Source organism: Streptopelia decaocto (genome assembly GCF_964273445.1).
Source record: "Streptopelia decaocto genome assembly, chromosome: 2".
Taxonomy (NCBI): domain Eukaryota; kingdom Metazoa; phylum Chordata; class Aves; order Columbiformes; family Columbidae; genus Streptopelia; species Streptopelia decaocto.
Genome location: NC_138655.1, coordinates 158,400,251 through 158,419,434, shown reverse-complemented (window position 1 = coordinate 158,419,434; position 19,184 = coordinate 158,400,251). Strand labels below are relative to the sequence as shown.

General features: G+C 47.7%; 2 protein-coding genes across 2 annotated transcripts; both read right to left on the bottom strand.

The window, feature by feature from the left end:
* Nucleotides 1-17: 17 nt before the first annotated feature.
* On the bottom strand, nucleotides 18-7,619 carry LOC309435884 (solute carrier family 22 member 13-like; the record flags this gene model as incomplete). The annotated part of the gene is made up of 11 exons (XM_082044626.1): nucleotides 18-149; nucleotides 277-486; nucleotides 641-749; nucleotides 1,581-1,795; nucleotides 2,274-2,368; nucleotides 2,823-2,943; nucleotides 3,316-3,484; nucleotides 3,586-3,740; nucleotides 4,514-4,617; nucleotides 5,796-6,189; nucleotides 7,483-7,619. 11 exons carry the CDS (start codon nucleotides 7,617-7,619, stop codon nucleotides 56-58), a joined length of 1,803 nt encoding a protein of 600 aa, XP_081900752.1. The 3' UTR covers nucleotides 18-55.
* Nucleotides 7,620-8,547: 928 nt separating this feature from the next.
* On the bottom strand, nucleotides 8,548-19,057 carry LOC309436681 (uncharacterized protein). Its single transcript, XM_082046057.1, has 2 exons — nucleotides 14,837-19,057; nucleotides 8,548-13,443 (listed from the first exon to the last, which is right to left on the bottom strand). The coding sequence occupies exons 1-2, from the start codon at nucleotides 14,956-14,958 to the stop codon at nucleotides 11,136-11,138; spliced, it is 2,430 nt and encodes an 809-aa protein (XP_081902183.1). The 5' UTR covers nucleotides 14,959-19,057; the 3' UTR covers nucleotides 8,548-11,135.
* Between the last annotated feature and the right edge of the window lie 127 nt (nucleotides 19,058-19,184).

The following is a 19,184-nucleotide window of genomic DNA, read 5'->3' as shown; positions in this document are numbered from 1 at the left end:
CTGCTTTAAGAAAGACTGAATGAGACTAGACATTCAGTATGTGCCTGTCCGTTCCTTATTTGCTCTCTGAGGTTCTGTAGAAGTCCTTCTGTAAGTCTATTCCATCCCCTGCAGTGTCTCTCTTCGACAAAATTTCCAGTGTCCTGCTGCTGAATACAAGAGGGAAAGAGGAGGAGTTTATAGTATTTCCGTTCTGTTTTCTGACATATTTCTCTTCACTTTACATTTTCATTTTTGGATCTTTTTTGCCTTAAACTCATAGCTCCGGGTACCTACCTCGGCTGGGGGTTGGCAGCCTCTGTGTCATCCACCAGGTCGGTACCACGGGTCTCGGTCAGCAGGATGCAGAGCAGCCCCCCCAGCACGGGGGCACTCCCGTAGATGGCCATGGGGATGGCCGGGTGGTACTGGCCCAGGAGGCGGATCAGTGGGGCCAAGATCCCTGCCACCCGTGCTGACATCGAGCACAGCCCCACGCCGGTCTGCCTGGGGAGCGAGGGGCGGTGGGAGGCACAGGCAGGGCTCAGCATCCCCTGGGCCACCATGGGACTGAGTGTGGCCACGGGGACAATTGGGCTTTTGCCCCACCCCTGCCATTAGCCATGGAGGAGGGAAGCCCCGAGGCATGTGGAGACCTCACCTGATGACCGTGGGGAAGAGCTCTGCGGCGTAGACGTAGGAGGTGGAGAACGACGCTGTGGCTGTAAACTTGCCAATGATGGCCAAGACAGTGGTCACTACGGGCTGGTCTAAGGGGAGGAGGAGGGATTTCTGCTGTGACCTCCATGGAGAAGGTTCAGTTAAACCAAAGATTTCTGCAGTGGGATTTTTTTTTGAGACAGGCCTTTCTAGTGGACTTACCGAGCAAATCTACCACCTAACCCATTGAAAATCACTCTTAGAGCCCCCTTCCCTGGACAGTACCTTCTGGACAACTGATAGGTAGAACCCAGATTTTTCCTGAGGCCTTAAGCATTTACTAAATCTGCAACTGGAGTGAGTGAGCCACTGCTGACCTTTGGAGAGTGCTTGGCTGTAAATATCACATCCATGAGCTTGAAAGCATCATGTAGCTCCCCTTTGTCCTCTAGCCTTATTTGCAGCACTAGGATAGGAGCAGGGGTGAGGGTATGAACTGCAATGTATAAGTAGGAATAGATAAGGGGATGACATTTGCTTTTCCTGTCCATCTAAAGAAGGGAGACGTGGTGGCTTTCAAAACACCTCTTCTGCTACACCTTAGTGAGAGGAGGCCATGGTGCATAGTAGATGGAGGTGCTGTGCATGTTGGGGGCTGGTGATGGTGGTGGTATGTAACTGGTAGAGATGGTGGTGTCTAATGGGCACAGCCTGCCAAGGACCAGGAGCTGTGGAAGGACAAGGCACAGCTCTAAAGGAGGAGAACTTAATGGAGAGAGGAATCCAGCATGTTGGGAGTGCAGCAGCACTTGAGGCAGCTCAGCCCCTGGGAGCAAGTGTGGGTCTGCGGCCAGCCAGGCTGAGATGGTGGGTCTGAACCATGAAAGAGATGGCTGGGGCTCTACCCAGTTGTGCTCTTGTGTTGGGAAGAGGTTGTTCACCTTCAGGGATGACAGTGATGATGAGGCACATGATGCCAGACAGCAGCAGGAGAACCACCTGGCTTTTCTTCCTCCCAAACCACTGCAACAAGAAAATGCAGCCGAATCGAGCTGGCAACTCCACTGCCCCAAAGGCAAGCTGCGTCAGGTAGATGTCCAGACCGAAATGTGTCACGTTAAGGCTCAGCCCATAGTAAACAAGGCTGTCTGCAAACCTGAAATTCAAGTAAAGTAGAAAAGAACCTGTGACCGGGTGCATTTACCAGGGGTTTATCATCAAAAATTACAGTGGTTAGACCAATCGCTGACTTGTTTCTAGCCACCACCTGTGACAGTTCTGTGGGGTGTAGCTACATGAGATAAAGCACTATGGATCCTCATATGCTCAGCAACATTTAGATTGCACCCAGAACTTCTATGGGGGCACAAAACCACTCCAAGGAACAGAGATTACCAAAAGCTGGAGTTACTCAATTCTTTCTCACAAAGCCCACAGCATCTTGAATAATCAGCTTCTCCCCATGCCCAAACAAAGCAGATCTTGTCTAGTATGGGGACACAGAAAGGGGGCAGATGAACAGGCAAAGATGACCCCAAAAATCACATTAATTTACAGTTCTTGTCAACCCTCAGTGCCTTCATGCCTTCTTTTCTATACCTGAAAGTATGGAAAGAGGGGATGCTATGTCTTACCAGGCACACGACATGATTAAAGTCGCCTTCCGGAGATGCTTCTTCCGAAAGAGATCCAGAATACTTCCAGACTTGGTCTGTGTCTCAGGTTTCAGCTTCAAAATGCAGAAAGGCAAAGAGTTAAACCAAGCAAAGGAATCCTCCACCTGTGCTCTGCTTGCCCAAGGCAGAAGCTTGGAGGAGTAGCAGGGCCTTTGGGGTGGGCATGTCCTTTGGGCATTCACAGACTAAACAGACACCTCATGCTCATCCTCAACACTCCTACAGAGAAAAAGACAAGGGAAACACTTGGATCCTTTGCATGTGTCAAGGTGGACTCCAGAAAGCTCCAGGCTGAGCCCCAGCAGAAGCTGGGCCTCCTCCCCGGCCTCGTGTCTGTACAACGCAGCCAAAACCAGAGTCACCCACCCGCGGTCCATCCCCAAATCATCCCCAGCCAGCATGGAAAGCTGTTTTTCGGGTGACCTCAGCTCCAGTGGCTGCTACAAAGCCCAGCACAGAGCAAGGTCTCTGAAGACCACTGGCAGGTCCCCAAGCCATGACGGGTACCTGCTCAAGGAGTCCTGGTGGGATGGTGCGCTTGTTGATGGATGCTGCCTTCTTAAGGAGCTTCTTGGCTTCTTCTATTCTGCCTCGTGTCACCAGCCACCGAGCTGATTCTGGGAGCACCCTGCCCGGGAGGTGAAATAGGAGATGCTGTTGTGACCAGTTGAATTTCCCCACAGCCCAGCTCCCCGTGACCACGTCCAGCAACCAATGTGCTTTCCATGTGATGGAGGGAGTCTAAGTATCTCCTCAGGTCAGTTTTTCCAGGCCTACACTTAGGCCCCAAAGGTCGCATTTGGAGAGCTGAAGCACAGCAGCTGCTGCTCTCAGAGGTCCAGTGCTCCAGGGAGATGTGGTGGGCTCTGCAGGAGCCCCTGCAGCATCTGCTCTCTAACGGGAAAGACCCATCCTGCTCCCGAGCTTCTTCCTCCTCACTGCCACCCATCACCCTTGCTGCTGTCCTGTCTGCAAGGATCTCTGCACCGCTCCCGCTTACCAGATGTAGAAGAAAAGGGCAAACGTTGGAGCAGATCCTGCAATCTCCAGCAGCCTCCAGTTGCGGATACCGTAACTCAAACCAGCCAAAATCATCTGTCCAAAGGCAACAAAGCAGTGAGAAATAAGCACTGCCATTGGCCGGGAGGAGACACCGACCCATTCTGTAGCTGAAAGGAAGAGCAAAGCATGCAGGACTGTCAGGTCCCTTTTGTTGTTGCGTCTTGTGAGGGGACATCTTTCTACCGCAGGACAAGGGCATTCTACTCACCCAAGGCCAAGTCAGTAATCAGAATTCCTGACACTGAAGCCCCCACAACACATCTGAAGGCCATGTACACATAGAAATGGGGCACAAAGGCAATTGCTACACCAAACAAGCCCTGGAGGAAGATGGAGGTCAAAAAGACTGGCCGACGACCTATCCTGAGGAGGAAAAGTAAAGACAGAGTTGGTATGTGGAAAGACCTCATGGAGATGAGGAAGAACCTAGTGGAATATACATTGATTTGGGAACCATTAACAGCAGAGGTGATTTGACACCCATATGAACAAAACTCCTCTATACACCCTGGGAATTAACTGGCAGGAAAAGCAGCATCCTCACTTTTGACCAGTTGTGGTGCTAGCACAGGCAGAAGGAGATGCTACTAAAGGAACCAACCCTTGAAGGGCCCCCATGTCTCCTATCTTGAGAGCAGTGAGGATCAGACTGAAATGGGGTGTACTGCTGTGTGGCACCAGGTTCACATGCTGAGCTCTTCTCCCTTCCATGTCTCCTGTGTGGCCATGTCCTCCAGGGAGCTGAGATCTTTGGTTTGGGTCACCATGATCACAGCATGGCCATTGGAAGGAGGTCACATGGTCTGGTTAACACCGCTGAAGGTGGGTCCAACTCTGTACCCAAATGGAGGTTTCTGAGATTCTTGGAGACACCCTTGGGTAGCTGAGACACCATTTGGGGCTGGACCTGTGATTCCTGCAGGACCCCTCTGTAAGGCTGTATCTGCCTCCCTCTCTCTTTAACACTCAGACATCTACAGATGTCTCAGGTGGACCCTGATGCCCTTGCTCAGGTAAAGGGATAAAATTCTGCAGAGGGGTATTTCGTGCTCAGTGCATGGAATATCCTGAACTCTCAGTGGGGCTGTCTCTAGGTGTCAGGCAATAACTCTGGGAGGCTGGCTGTGTCTCCTCACCTGTCGCTTAGTGGCCCAAAGATCAAGGCTCCTAGGAGAAGTCCCGCCATGTAGACAGACTGGGAGATGTCATTCAGGTCCTTCCTGTCACACACTAAGTCAAACTGAAGGAAAGAAACACAGCTGCTTTGGCTCTTGACAGACCCCATCTGCTTTTGGGGGGTGGGCAGCCCTTCTAGTCCAGGGTGGACACAGGAGTCATGTGCCCAAGATCTCACTCCAGGCCCTGGAAGCAGAGCTCCCACCCCCAAGGACACAAGCCTCCATGGTGAGCACACAGGACACAAGTCAGTGGTGGGACAGGCATACGAGGTGCTCAGCCTGCCTCTTCATCCTGGTGCACATCTCTCAAGCCATGGGACCTGCAGGACTTCCTTCCAGCGCAGACATCCCTGAAGGAGCCTTGTGGTTGGCAAGTTTTTCTTGAAGTGGGACCTTGAGATATGAATCCCAGCAGTGTACTTCTCCAGCTACAAAGGCAGGGTGAAATGGAAGGAGAAGGAGGAGAGAAGGAGAGTGGTAAAGGAGGACTGGTGCAGGAGTGGGAAGGGGTTGCACCAGCTGCTGAGGAGTCTCCAGAGAAACTCTCTGTGAAATGAGCACAGTGCTCCAGGAACTCCAAGAAGCCTTTGCAAATGCTGGGGGCTGAACTCATCTGGTTTCAGCTCAGATGAAGGTACCTGTGAGAAAGTGCTGGAGTTGGGAGTGAAGAAAGAGGGAGGGAGAGAGGGAGAAATGAGGGAAAGTGAGAGAGCAGCAGAGGGTCAGAATTTGGGGTTATTGGCAGACAGAGCCTTTGCTCAACTGCATAGCCCATGGAATGCCTTGATGCAGTCTTGAAGGTCTCTGGAGGTCCCAGAAATGTGAATGACAAGGCCTTGGAAAGTCTTTTACAAGGAAGGTGATGTGAGAAAAGCAAGGCTGAAGAATAAGGAAAACAGTGGCAGGGAGATGCAAAATGTCCATCCAGGCAACATGCATCATGGGTTCAAGGACCTGGAGGCTGGAAGCGGGAGGGATGGTGGGCAGAGCAGGTACTGGACTCATACCCTCACCGTCTCTGCCTGTGGCCACCCCCAGGCATCTACATCACGGTCTTCTTGCACACAGCCTCCCAAGGAGTACCACTGTGATCTGTATGATGGAGCCAAGATCCCCCAGTTCCTGCTGTAAATCTCAGCCTGATGGCACCACAGCTGGTGTTGGCTTAACCAACCTACAGAACAGGATCCACCCATCCCTTCCCCTCCATCTCCCCCGCACATCAAAGGTGATTACAGACCTCGGTCAGCAGGGACGGCGGCTGTGCTGAGGGGTACACCCAGCCACTGCTGCACTTCTCCGTGGTGTTCAGCCCATAGGCCACGATGGAGTCGAGGTCCCAGTCCACCGGTGAGTACATGGAGCACTGCTCGTACGCCCCGTCCGCGTCCCGGGGCAGGGTGAGGTTCAGCTGCTCTTCCTCGGTCAGGTTGGGGCCGACCGCACGGATCCAGCTGGTGTTGCAGTGATGAGGCACATCCACAACCATGAACACTTGGCCAATCATTTGGAAAGAATTAAGAAGTAGCGGGAGGGAGAGGAACAGTACCAGCAATTTCTGATATAGGCCAAACTCCCCCAGAGCACTTATAAAATCTCCAAACTCGGTCATGGTGACAACCTCTGTGGCCAGGCTATGCTAGGGCATATCGCTTAAATAGGAGAACATTAATGTTTAAACTGTGTGAGCCCTAAAACCCTAATCAGATGTGATAAAATGAGCACTGGTATCAGCACGCTCGATTACCTACGATATAACTTATTATCATACACTGCAGTCCTGCGGCGTGCACTTTGTCACCAGCTTTTCCCTCCCTGTTCTTGGGGCCAGAACAAGGGTGCTAGTGGATTGCCACCCTTGGGGATAGTGTGGGGACAGCTTATCTTATCCCACTCCAGAGTGTTTCCCAGGGTCTCCTGAAGGCAATTGTGCTGCAGTGCAAAGTTTTTGTCTGCAACATAGAATCACAGAATAGTTTGAGTTGGAAGGGACCTCCAAAGCTCATCCAGTGCCACCCCTGCCATGAGCAGGGACATCTTCACCAGCTCAGGTTGCTAAGAGCCCCGTCCAGCCTGGCCTGGGATGTCTCCAGGGATGGTTCATCCGCCACCTCTCTGGGCAACCTGGGCCAGGCTCTCACCACCCTCAGCGTCAAAAATTTCTTCTTCACATCTAGCCTGAATCTCCCCTCCTTTAGTTTAAAACCATCACCCCTTGTCCTATCACAACAGGCCCTGCTAAAAGGTCTGTCCCCATCTTTCTTACAGGCCCCTTTTAAATACTGAAAGGCCACAATAAGGTCTCCCTGGAGCCTTCACAAGGTGAAGTTGTGGCTCTGCAAACGAGGGCTAATTTTCCTACGTGTAGTGAAGCAAACAGTAATTTTCCTGCTCTCATTAATGTCTTAATGGTTATATAGCCCATTCTGTAGACCATAGTACAGAAAAGCACATCTCCTCTGGACTGGAAATGTGGCTGGTAGTGAAGTAGGCTTGGTTTTGACAGCTGTGTCCCAAGCTGTCTGTTTTCATTTACCCCATGTAGTCACCCTGGTCAGTCATATAAATAGATCTAAACTACAACGTCTTGGGGACAGTCCTAAAATAGATTTGATTTATAGAGTACCCATATGAAAAACACAGCAGGCTATGCACACAGATATGCAGAGCACACAGGATTTGGGGATAAGAAATGACACCAGCCTGGCTTTGCCTGAGCTTCTGATGTCACTTGGAAAGCAGATTGACCTGATTTCTGCTGCACATCTGAGCCGCTTCCTGGACACACTCCTGGAGTGGTTTGTGTCTTTATTCCTTGAAACTGGAAGGCTGGATTCCCCTCAGTGTGTGAAATTCAATGCATAATTTGGCAAAGGTCTCCTGCCTTCTTTCACTTTAGTGATAAGGACAGGTCACCACACACTGACCTGCGCACTTCATGCCTCCTCTCAAACTTTTTGTCCTTCGCTCTCAAGCCACGTAGTACATCTGAGCCTCCAGCAAAGCTACTGAAGGATGACACAAGTCTGGGCTGATGTTTCATGAGTGGGTACGGCACTGACATGCTTATGGAAGTGGGAAGACAGGTGGAAGGCAGAGTTCTAAAACATCACCCTCTAAGCTGGAGTTGGAGGGAGAGGCCATACCAGTTAAAACTCTTGGGAGTAAAGGAAGGGAGGAGTAAATGTTACTTAGAGTTGTGCATATTCACACCAGCGATGTGTATCATGCACACACCACACAGCCAAACACATCACTGGTCTCTGGATCCACATCCTTGGATGAGAGGACTTGCTGTTATTCAGAGACATGGCTTGGACAGGAGGTTGAGCTAAGCAACCTCCAGAGGTTCCTTTCTGCCCTGAATCCGTCCCTGGCCATGTTGTGGGATGACTTGGCCGAGGAGATCTGCTGTGGTAGAGGCATTTTGACGCTGTCCTGCTGAATTGATTAGAGTTTCTGTGCTTATTTCTCACTGAGTGACAGTTTTGCCCAGGTGGATCACTAAAACTTGCAAAGCCTCTTGAAAAATGGAAAAGCCTCTACTGGAGGTCATGAGAAGCCAGCAGGTCTCAGGGAATATCTGGGATGGACAACTGGAAATGCTGTACATCCATGTGCAAATGTCAAGGACTAGAAGAAGGGAGAGAGCATCCATGGGAATAGTTCAGAGAGAGAAAATATTGCCTGGGGAGGAAGGCTGGTGTGGGCAGTAGGCATTGATGCACTAATTCATGGACTTGACTTTTCTCTTTCACAGCTCTGTACGTGAGGAGTGACTGTGGCTGGAGGCTTATTTGGACACCTGTATGTTGTGGTGAATTGTGATCAGGACAGATTTGTACCCACCAGCTGTGGTACTTCTACGTTTCTCTCTTCCTCTTTAGTCCCACCAGTGAGAGGCTTGGGGGTGTCAAGTGCTGGTGACCACTTGGTCTGGGGTGTCACTCAGAGCATCTTTGGCACAGGTAACTGACCACCCATTTCCCACTGGCTTCACTGAAAGGTGCTTAATCCCTAAAAGCCTTTAGGTCTCATTTCTCCATCTCTTCAACACAGCTTGACCAGGTTTTAGGCAAAGCTGTGACATGGCAGAACTTCTTTCCCAAGTCTTTTGCCCCATCCCAAGGTGAGACTGATTTCAACACCTAATGAGTCATGTAACATTCAAGGACATCCCTCTTTTCCCTGTTTCACGGTGTTTGGACACACTCCCTGCACAAAACACTGACACTGCTTTGCACCAGATGCAGTCACTGAGCAGCTTCATTCCTCCTGCAGATCCAACAGACCCAGGGTTATTTTGGCACTAGTGAGGCAGGGATATGGTTTTAAATTTTAATTTATTTTAAAAATTAATTGTTTTAACACCTTCATTTTTTAATTTTTATTATATATATTTTTTTTTTTAATTATAGACAACTGATTAAAACAGGTGAAGTGATATGCACCACAATCCTTTCCACAATACACGTGTTCTTGCTTTGACCCTCTGAGGTTTCTGTTGAGCTTGTTTATCATTAGTATCGTTGTTAACTCCTATAACATTTATATTATGGCAGCAAAGGACAGCTGGGGAGGGTCAGAGTGCAACCACACTGGCAGAGCAGATGTAGCAATGTTCCCGTGCCCCGAGACTTTAGACCTGGGTTCCCTTTCCCCCTCTGCCCTGCACATGGGGTGACCTTGGCAAGGTAATTTCATTTATCTTTCCTCATCATTGTACAATGAGGCTAATGATGGCAACCTCCTATGTGAAACAATTTTGCTGTCTACTTAAGGAAAAATATAATGAGGGGAGTGAGATATTAAGTGTAGGCAAGCCACATGGTGGAAAGATGTATGGTGTTTTGGGTTGGATTAGTCTCTGGATGTCTAAATGGAGTTGTCTATATGAACAATAGATACCTAAGGTTGTGCTGCAGTTAGTGGAGATGGATAGACACAGTTTCTACAATCCAGAGAGCTCTGTTTGCTTTTTGAATGCAGTAGTCTGGTTTAGGATGGGTTGAATCACTCCCCAGACTGCACTGGCTGCACTTACTAATTCTCTATTGATTCTGATGTAGGATTAAGCATCTGGTTTACCTTTAAATGCTTATATTGTGAACACCTAAACCTATTTTGGAGGGAAATCTTCACCACCCTCAGCTTTGCCTTTGCCCATTGCATTTTACTTGTGCTCATGTGGCCAAGGATTCAGTTCCTCCCTGACAATGGCATTATCTTCTCATTTGAGTTTCTCATTCTTGATTAGCTTGTTGTTCATGGCTGCTTGCTGGCTGGATCTCTTTGGAGGTCCTTCTCCCCTCTGCCATGCAGGCAGTTGCCATCCCCTGAGAGACCTTGGCAGCAGATTGTGTAGAAGATCCTCTCTGCAGAACACCCCTGGGTGCAGAGAATGTGATGCTGGTTGGTCTCTCCTTGGAGATTCCTCACACTGAAGTCAGTTCTTGCAATGTTCTTTTACAGGAACTGAGTACTGACCCACTGTGGCCAGGATAGAGATCTTAAATTTATCTCCTTAATCCATTAATAAATCAACATACCCACAACTGAATTTGTCTCATGCCAGAGGAGTGAGGGATTTCTAAATTGATTTCATGAATCAACTTTTGTCCCATATCAGCTAACTTGTGCTACAGGAGTAGGAGGTGCTTTGTCAATCTTTTTTTTTCAACTATATAAAGAACTCCTGGTCTACAAGACCATCATTTAATACATTTGAATTTGCAGAAGAGAGACTTGTGTAATCTTCTCCAACTCCTGATGGTTTTCTACTCCTGTTCATTTTCTCTGAAGCCTCTGGGCCCATTTTGGCTAAATCCGCATTGAAAGCATCAAAGATAACCTGATTAATGGTTTCAGAAGCATGGCTGGTGATTACATCCATAGAAGGAATATTGTCTTCCTGTGTATATGAATGCTCATTTGTTGAGCCTTCAGCATTGAAACCCAATCCAAATGTATAATCTCCCGCAGTCTTTGGAGGCTGGCACTGTGGATCCAACTGCTGCACCAGTGCACAGCTCTGAATGCCTTCCAAATCTCTAATATTCATCTCATCCTGTCCAGCAAGAAGTGAGAAGCTGGAGGTGTCCCACAGCACCAGTGGGGCATTTGTTTCTGCTTGGATTTCCTGGCATAATTTGGAAGTACTTGGAGCGAAGGAAGGTGGAGTTTCTGCCTCTGAATTTTGCACGTCTGAAATTGGGGTTTTACTTGCCATGCTGGGAAAATCCCCTCCTCCGGAAAAGAATGAGTTATTGTCATCCAGAAAATCCACGTTGTCTAACTGAAGGTCACCTTCCTTGGGTAACTTTTCTGAATTGCCTGGTGAAAAGGATGTCCCATCCTCTATCACTGTGTCGTGGACATCCAAACCCAATAGCTTCTGAACTTCTAACAGATCAGTATCGTGATAATTACCCTCCCTGATGAGATTTTTCCTGTTATCAGCTGCAGGCATAAACTCTGGAGGAGGATGTAGAAGGTTTGTTCCACTTTCTGAGGTCACTGCAGCTTCTTTCTGATTTTCATGTGCTGGCATCAGAGAGGGCCAACTGCTGTCCCATTGCTGTCAAACCTGACTATTGAAAGCCAGTTGGTCATGAATGTTAAGTTCAGTTCTCTCATGTTTATTGTCACATGAAATATTTGTGCCGGGAGCTAGAAATAGGACATTGGTCTCCTTGCCCTCATTGGAGTCTGAGAAGCCTCCAGAGCTCTCCTGGATAAAGATGTCCACATTTTCTGGCTGCGGCAGCTGATTATTCTTGGAGGACTTTTGTTTTGCTTGGCTGGAGGCGCTGAGGAGCTCCTGGGGCTCTTCTGGCCTGTCATCAATATTTGTTTGTTCTGAGGATCTTGCAGGTTTTTCTTGTTGACTTTGCTTCTCCTCTGAGGAGTAACCAAATAAAGTGACAAGGGCTGACTGGGGCTTAGTGGCTTTCCTTTGGGTTGTTGTTTCCTTTTTGGGAGCACTGCCTTTGTCTTGAGAACCAAAAAGTGTAGTGAAGGGGTTTTTCCCAAGCCTGAAACCTTTACCTGACATCTCTCTGCAGGCTTGGCTGCTTCCAGTCTCTTTGCTCTGGGCACCAGGTGTTGTAGGTTCAGTGCTTTCCCCTGGCAGTTTCAATTCCATTGGATGACCTCTGGATTTGTCTAAGGATATATTCAGTTTGGAAGAGTCTAATGTATTGGTTGGTTGCTCGGAAATGTGAAAGACGTTTCCACTAAGAACTTCTCTGGGATCGTTTGATTTGGAGTTGTTGACTTCATCACGTGAGGTCTGAACGGCACAGATTCCTTCCAGAGGTGTGTCTGCTGACACTGGAAAATCCTTGCCAGGCGAGTTTATATCATGTCTAAAAATATCCTTGTGAGGGTTAGTTATCAGTGCACCACATGTGCCCTGAGGTTCTGTTTCTTGTAGAGAGGACACACTGTGGTCATCTGTCTTATCTGGCAAACCAGGTGAAGAGACTCTGCTCTTTTCTGCTTTGTTTTCTTGAAACATATGCTCAGGAATAGGCTCTCCCAGAAACTCTGATGTACTTATTGGTTTCAGTTCTTTCGCCTTATCAAATTCTGCCCTTTTGCTCTCAGTTTCAGGCAAATGACTTATGCTGGATGGCTGCGTATTTTCCCCCAAAGTTCCTCGTACCTGTTTCCCGAGGAACCTATTAGTGTTTATCTTTGATTTCTCATTCACCTGCTTAGTGATCTCAGGTGACACACTCAGACTTTCTGGTTCCAGGGAGCCAGAAGATACAGAAGGGGTCCTTGGCACATCAGACAGGCAATGGGCTTCGTCAGCTTCATTTTCAGGGGAAACAACACCCTCAGCTCCACATTTGAACTCTATACTTGTGGTGGTTTTCTTTCCAGACTCTACTGGCACACAGGTGGGCTGTGGGCTGTTCATTCTCTCCCCAAGATGATGCTTGTCTTCTGCAGTAGCTGGGGCAGCTATGGTCAGTTCAGGCTTGTCATCTGTCATCACAGGCATGGTACATCCTTCGTTGGGTGTGCTTAGAGACCCACGGACCTCGTTCTCCTTCACTGGGATCTCTACAGCAGAGTGGATGCGGCCCCCTGCACCCCCCAGGTACATCCAGTTGGTGGGTTTAGTGCTTTGACATCTGGCGTGGTGGACAACAAGCGATCCACGAGGCAGGGGTGTCACGGGCTCCAGGACTAGAGGGGACAAGGCAGAGACAGGTCCCCTCTTCAACAGGGTTTTGTCCTGCTGGATCGCAGCCACTCGCTGGGACACCTTCCCCCCTCGCTTCCCTTTGGGCACGTCCTCATCCCCAATCTTTTCACCATCTCTCTGTTGTCTGCTATTGGGCCAGGGACACGTTTGCTTTTTTCGCTTGGTATAGGTGACACCGGGTAAGAAGCTTCCCTTCTCCACCACTGCCTCTGCCACTGATTTTCCCTCCTGACCCCTGAGCATCACCCTACCTGCCCTGCTGCCCACAGCCTGGTTGGTTTGCAGGCTCAGTGCAGGCTTTTTCCAGGAACATACTCCAACTTTTCCATCCACAGCCAACAAGGCTGTCTCTGAAGGCGGCCAGACCATTTTGAGCTTGCTCCCTAATGGGACAGATGTATTGTTCAGCTCTTGCCTGTGTTTACCCAGCTCCAAGCCCCACCGTGCATTGAAGGATGTGGGTTTCTCTCTTGTTTCAATTTGCTTTTTGGCCCCGTTATACCAGTCCTGGGGCTGTGGTCCTCTGCCTACCATTGCCATGTGCCGAACCTGGTGGCCTCCTAGCCGGTGCTCCAGCCTTTCCGTCTCGCTTCTGCTTTTAGCTCCAGCCATCTGCTTGTAGTGGACTTGGCAGTAAAACACCCCATGGAGGGCAGCATAGTTTTGCAAGCTGGAAAACACACATTGGCATAGCTGTTAGTGGCTGGCTGTGTGGGAGGGAAGGATTAACAGTAGCACTGACGGACAGGTTTGCAGAAAAATTGTTTTTCAGTGGAAACCATCGGGGAAGGGAGGGGGTTTGTAGAATGAAACCTTTCAAAAGCAGTGTCTGTTTTCTGGGGAGATGTTTGATTTTTCTTTCAAAAACCCAGACACATGAAAAATTAAATATTTCCTTGCAATACCTCTGGGAGTTGTAGTCCAAGTTATGTGCTGTCCCTTTCTCATTTACAGGCCAGGCTTCACACCAGCCCTTCATCTCTCTCCCCTGTATGCACAGCATGGACCATATGGGTAAAACTGTGCAGGGCTCCCATGATACAACAACTTCATGATGAAAGAATGTGTCTCTACAGCTGTTGGGGGGCAAGAGGATGGCAAGGAGCCTTGCAGAAGAGGACCAGTGTGTCTTGGTGACTAACAAGCTGCAAACAAGCCAGCAGCGTCCTCTTGTGACAGAGAAGCCAACCACATCCTAGGCTGCATTAGCAAGACCCCAGCCAGCTGGTCAAGAGAAGTGACTGTTCCTCTGTATTTGGCCCTTGAAGGAGCACATGTGGGGTACTCTGTACAGTTTTGGGCTCTCCAGTGCAAGAAAGACATTGGCATACTGGAAAGAGTCCAGCAAAGGGTCACCAAGGCTGGTCAAAGACCTGGAATGTGTGTCGTCTAAGGAGAGGCTGAGAGCTGGGTTGGCTGGGTCTTATAAGGAGAAGGTTAAGAGGAAGGAACTCACTGCTGTGTGTGTCTATTTTATGGGAAGTTATAGAGAAGACAGAGCTGGACTGTCTTTGGAGGTGGACAATAACAGGACAAAAAGCAATGGGAACAATTTGCAAAGTGGGAAACTGCAATGACGTATGAGAAAAAAAAAACTTTTCTCTCATGGTCAGATCTTGAAGAAGGGGACCCAACTGAGAGGCTGTGAAATCTCCATCCTTGGAGCCATTCACATCTCTCCTGAACATGGTCCTGAGCTACCTGCCCTCCCTGGACCTACAGAAGGCTGAGCAGAGACTTCCAGAGGTCCCTTCCAACCTACCTGACTCCATGAACATGTGAGCATCCAAATTACTCCTCCAGTTAAATTCCATGTCAGCATTCCCAAACTGAAAATATTTCCTATATTTTCAGCTCATGCAGATTCCTGATCCGCAGGTGTCTACAAGCTTGAGGTGAGCAGTCTTCGGAGTCCAGTGATGGAGAGGCAGATTGTATCACAGAAACTCTCTGCCCTTTCTCATTTCTTGAAGCCTGCCCTGTTGGAATTACCCTTGGACTGTTGTGATTGAAACTACATGGACAAGCCTTGAAAATAAATGCACCTGGGTCCAGCCACTCACCTCAGCTTTCTCCCGCAGACCTGGCAGCAGAAACATGAGCGGTGCACACAGACTTTGTCAGTGACCACACGCTCCATGGAGTAGACAGGCTGCAGGCATGAGGCACACACTTCTTTCAACATGGGCTGAAGAAGAAGGAGAAACTGAAGTTAAATAACTGAATTGTGGTCGCTTGGAAATGCATCTGCAAGCTAATTTGCTGAATCTTCTGCTTGTGTTGGATTTTCTTGCGGTTGTTCTTTTGCAGATCTGTTGTGAGAGTTCAGATTCCTGCCTGGCTCAATTTTTTTGTTGTCTTGGATAGGCCAGAATTAATTTTCAGTCAGGACAGAAAGACGAGACACCCTTGGACCCCTGATAAAATAAATCTTTCAATTGGTCAAGAACAAGTGATTCACTCGGTTGAATCATTTGAAAGCTCTGAGTGAGGGGAGAAACATTGTTCAGAGGCTCTGACTCAAAAACTATGGCTAAGCAAGTCCTGAAATCACTGATATCACATGGTTGCTCACACAACGACATAGTCCAAGCCTTAAAAAGGCAGCGTATCTCAGCGTTAAAGCTCCCACAACTCCACAAACTTGGTGGTTTTTCTCCAGTGTGTTTACTCTGTGGGCTGTATTTTATGCCATGACCTGATTCCTCAAACACTGCTTTATGTGAAGAGCCCAGGGAATCTCTCTGGAAAGCATTGCCAACACCAGCTATTTTATTAGTGGGATAAAGAAGCTTGGACATCAGCCTAGCTGCAGAAATTGCTCCAGGTTGTCTGCATGGCCAGGTAATCCAGTGCACGCTGGTGGCAATGTGGATATCTGTGAACTTTTTGCTGTGGTGCAAAGCAGAAGCTCAGCTTACCTGGTGAGTCCATCTGCAAGTCTGTCCAAAGCCCCAGAAAGAGCACAGCTGAGCCAGTCCTGTAAGAACTGATACTCCCTCACATGAGGGCACCTCTGCCACTTTTTTTGGGGGGGGAATTTATGCCACAGTTTGATTTGATGGAGTTTTGCTGGTGGTCTCTGATCCTTCTGGCTCTGTGTTCAATATGTGCTCACCCTGGTTCGCAGTGTTGTCAGCTCACAGAAAAAGCAAGTTTACTTTCTGCTTTTATGTGGAGTGGGCTGATGGCCGGATTTTAGCTTTGAGCAGGGGAAACAGGCTGCCCAGAGAAGTCATGGATGTCCCCTCCCTGGAAGTGTTCAAGGCCAGCCTGGATGGGCATTTCAGCAAACTGATCTAGTGGAAAGTGTCCTTGCCTATGGCAGAGGGTTGAAACTAGGTGATCTTTAAGGTCCCTTCCAACCCAAACCATTCTATAATTCTATGAAACATGAAAGGTGTCTCTGTATCTCAAGAGATGAGTTGACAAGGAAACAAGAATGCTGTTTTTATTTCCTCCATTTTGGCTGAACATACCGGTAAGGTCAAGTAATCTTTCTTTTCCTATGACAACACTTTCAAGAAGAAGAGTGTAATGTCTGATTCTCTTCCCTCTGTCTAGAGAGAAGTACACAAACAAAACCCCGGTCTTTCCTTCAGTCTGCAATGAGCTCAGCATAATTCTGTTTTTCCAGTCCTCTACAGAGGGGAGACCATAGTTCTGTAAGTGTCTACATATGTAATGGGTGTCTAAACTTCCAGTATACTCAGTGGAGGTACAGTTAAGGGAATCTAGAAGGTGATACATCTACCCTAAACCAGGCCCATGTAGTTGGTCGATTAGGCAAAACCAGTCGGTTAGGCACGATGTATTTCACCATTGTTACTACATAACTGTGTTGATGCCCATGGGAGGGCAGTGCTGATAAAGGGGAAGAAGAAATATGCTTTCGTATGAAGATAAGTCCTTCATATAGCACAAAAGTATGTGTCCTGTCAGAGAAAAGAGTAACTGTTGTGTTTCTGTTGTATGAGAAAAAAATATACTTTCCTTTAATCATGACCAAGGAAGGAAGCAGAGCTGTTTAGCAAACAAACAACATCTCTCTCTACTCTTAGGTGGGAATGGATGTGTGCACTCCTGGAGTGTGTTTCCAAAGTGGGATAATCTTTTAGAGGGGGTGCAGGTCTCTTTCACCAGGGGTTTTAAGTGCTCACCATCTGATGCATGGCAAGTACTCTAACTCTTTGGAGGTGTTTTTATCAGCCCCAGGAGTAAGCCTTTCTAATGGTTTGGAAGATAGTGAGGTGATTATCAGCATCAAATGGCATTGTGGGCAAGGGAATTATCTTTGGACTTCTGTGAAAACCAGTTACAGAGTGTTCCTGGAAGGCTCTTGTAGCACATTGCTGATTACTGACGAGCTGAAAGTTGCAGCTGGCTTATGGCTTATCAGTTGTTGCCTTTTTCTCCCCTAGGTGACTTAAAATCTTTATAAAAGGAGGGGTCAGCCTGAAAATGCCTGTACTATTGGGGAGAAGATGGTAAGCACAAAGCTTTCTGAGCTGAGTATCTTCAGGGAGACCAGTGGCTGAAATGGAGCTGGGAAGGATAGTGCTTGATGTAGGCACTTCAAACGTGGTGTATTTCATGTCATCTGTCCTCTGTTCACTGGCCCAGGCAGTTCTCCCAGACATTTTCCTCTTGAAAATACCTATCTAGCACTGTGTGAGAATGCAGCAACCCACCAGGGCAAAGATTAGTGAACAATGTCATGTCTTGTATCTAAAGATCACAGAAAAACTATGACAACTCACTGGGGATTTGAAAATTTGTATGTGTTCTGCTGGTTTATTATTGCAAGGCCTGAGAATATGAGCTGATCCTTCAGCTTGTATTTGAGTTTTGAATCTTTGCATTTGTTTTTTTCTCCAGCTCTTGCAGTGCTTCAAGGAGCCATGTATGGTCCTGAAATAATGCAGTATCTGTCTCCTCATGATATTTCAGTTCCTTGCTGATGGAAACACCATGAAAGAAACACATCTCAAATGATCTTAGCCTCGTAAATGGCTCATTGAGACCTTTAGAAATCTTGTAAAACCAGAAACACAAACAACAAGATCAGTACTTTTAAGCACTGTCAGTGCAGGGAGTTTGGGTTTATTTGAGTTCCTGTGGAATCATTTTCATTCCCCAAGCAACCTGTCTGCAGCTTAGTAAAACTGCTCTGCAGCTGTTCTCAAAAAGAAATGAAACAGATGTGTTATAGGCATCCTGAAAGAAGTTAAGATGAGAAACAGCCAAGTACTAGAAAGCAGTGTTGGAAAAATTTTGAAGAACTGCTCCAAATTTGTAATTCTCCCGTGTTTCTACAATTGGTCCTACTAAAACAATTGGGAAGGTCTAAGCAGTTATGTATTCTGGTTCCCTGAAAACAGATACCTCAGTTTATGATGATCTGCTCTTCTCCCTCAACCTTTGGTGTATTCTTTGGTGGAACTGAAAATAATATTATTTTGGCACATCTAACTTTCAAATTTATGGAGTCCTGAAGGCAAACCAAAGAGCTCTGTGGATGTGTCTGCTTTTCTGGAGATTGAAACAGAACTTCTACTTGATCTACAACACCTTGGACAAGGTTTAGCATGTTGTGAGATGTTATCTACTATTTAAAGATCTAGCTATTGACTGAGGGACATGAAGTGGTAGATGCTGAAGGAGTCCCTTCCTTTCCAGTGTCCTGCTCTTCAATCATCAACATGAATTCTTTTTCCTCAGAGGAAAACAAAGAAAATATTAACCACATCTTGCTGAAATGTGGTGGTTTTCTGAATGAGGTTAGTGTCCCTTTCTGCAGAAAAGTAAACTGATGCACTGAGAGATGAAGTGGCTTGTGCTAGACCAGCCAGAAGGTCTACAGTTAGACCCAGAGGTTGGTAACCTAAGTCTGAGACAAGCAGTAGGACACAGCTCCCTGAGAAACCACCCAGTCACTCTCTAGGCTCCTCAGCTTCTCCCACACCTGGAACAAGCTCTGTGCTCACTCACCTCACTCTAAAACTGAGGCCAACCTGTGATGTGAATTGAGGCACAGAACTGAGGCTGGTTCATCAACTACCCTTCCCGTCAAGGAGAGTCACCACCTTTACTGCCTTCTCAAACAGAGGAAATGGGTATGGACAAATGTTCAGACCTTTCTTGGTCTTCACATCCTTCCCAGTCTCCACACACCTATGCAGGGTCCTGGATTGGGTGGTGTCTCTCACCCTGGACTCAAGTCAGTTTTCAGACAAGAGGATGAATGATGCTTGCTACAGGGCTGTTAATCCACCCAAGTTGTAAAGAAGATGTAGGCTAAATCCCTCCAGTGATTTAGAGTGCTCTCGCTTTATGATTCAACTAGTTCATTGAGAGACGATTTCTACATACATTGAAAGGAAACAAGCACTCAACAAAAGAAACTCAGCC

Bases quoted from the DNA above. Each gene is read 5' to 3' on its own strand.
- LOC309436681 (XM_082046057.1), bottom strand. From the start codon at position 14,958: ATGTTGAAAGAAGTGTGTGCCTCATGCCTGCAGCCTGTCTACTCCATG. The intron at 13,444-14,836 runs GTGAGTGGCTGG...TGTGTTTTCCAG, and splicing joins GTCTGCGGGAGAAAGCTGAG to CTTGCAAAACTATGCTGCCC.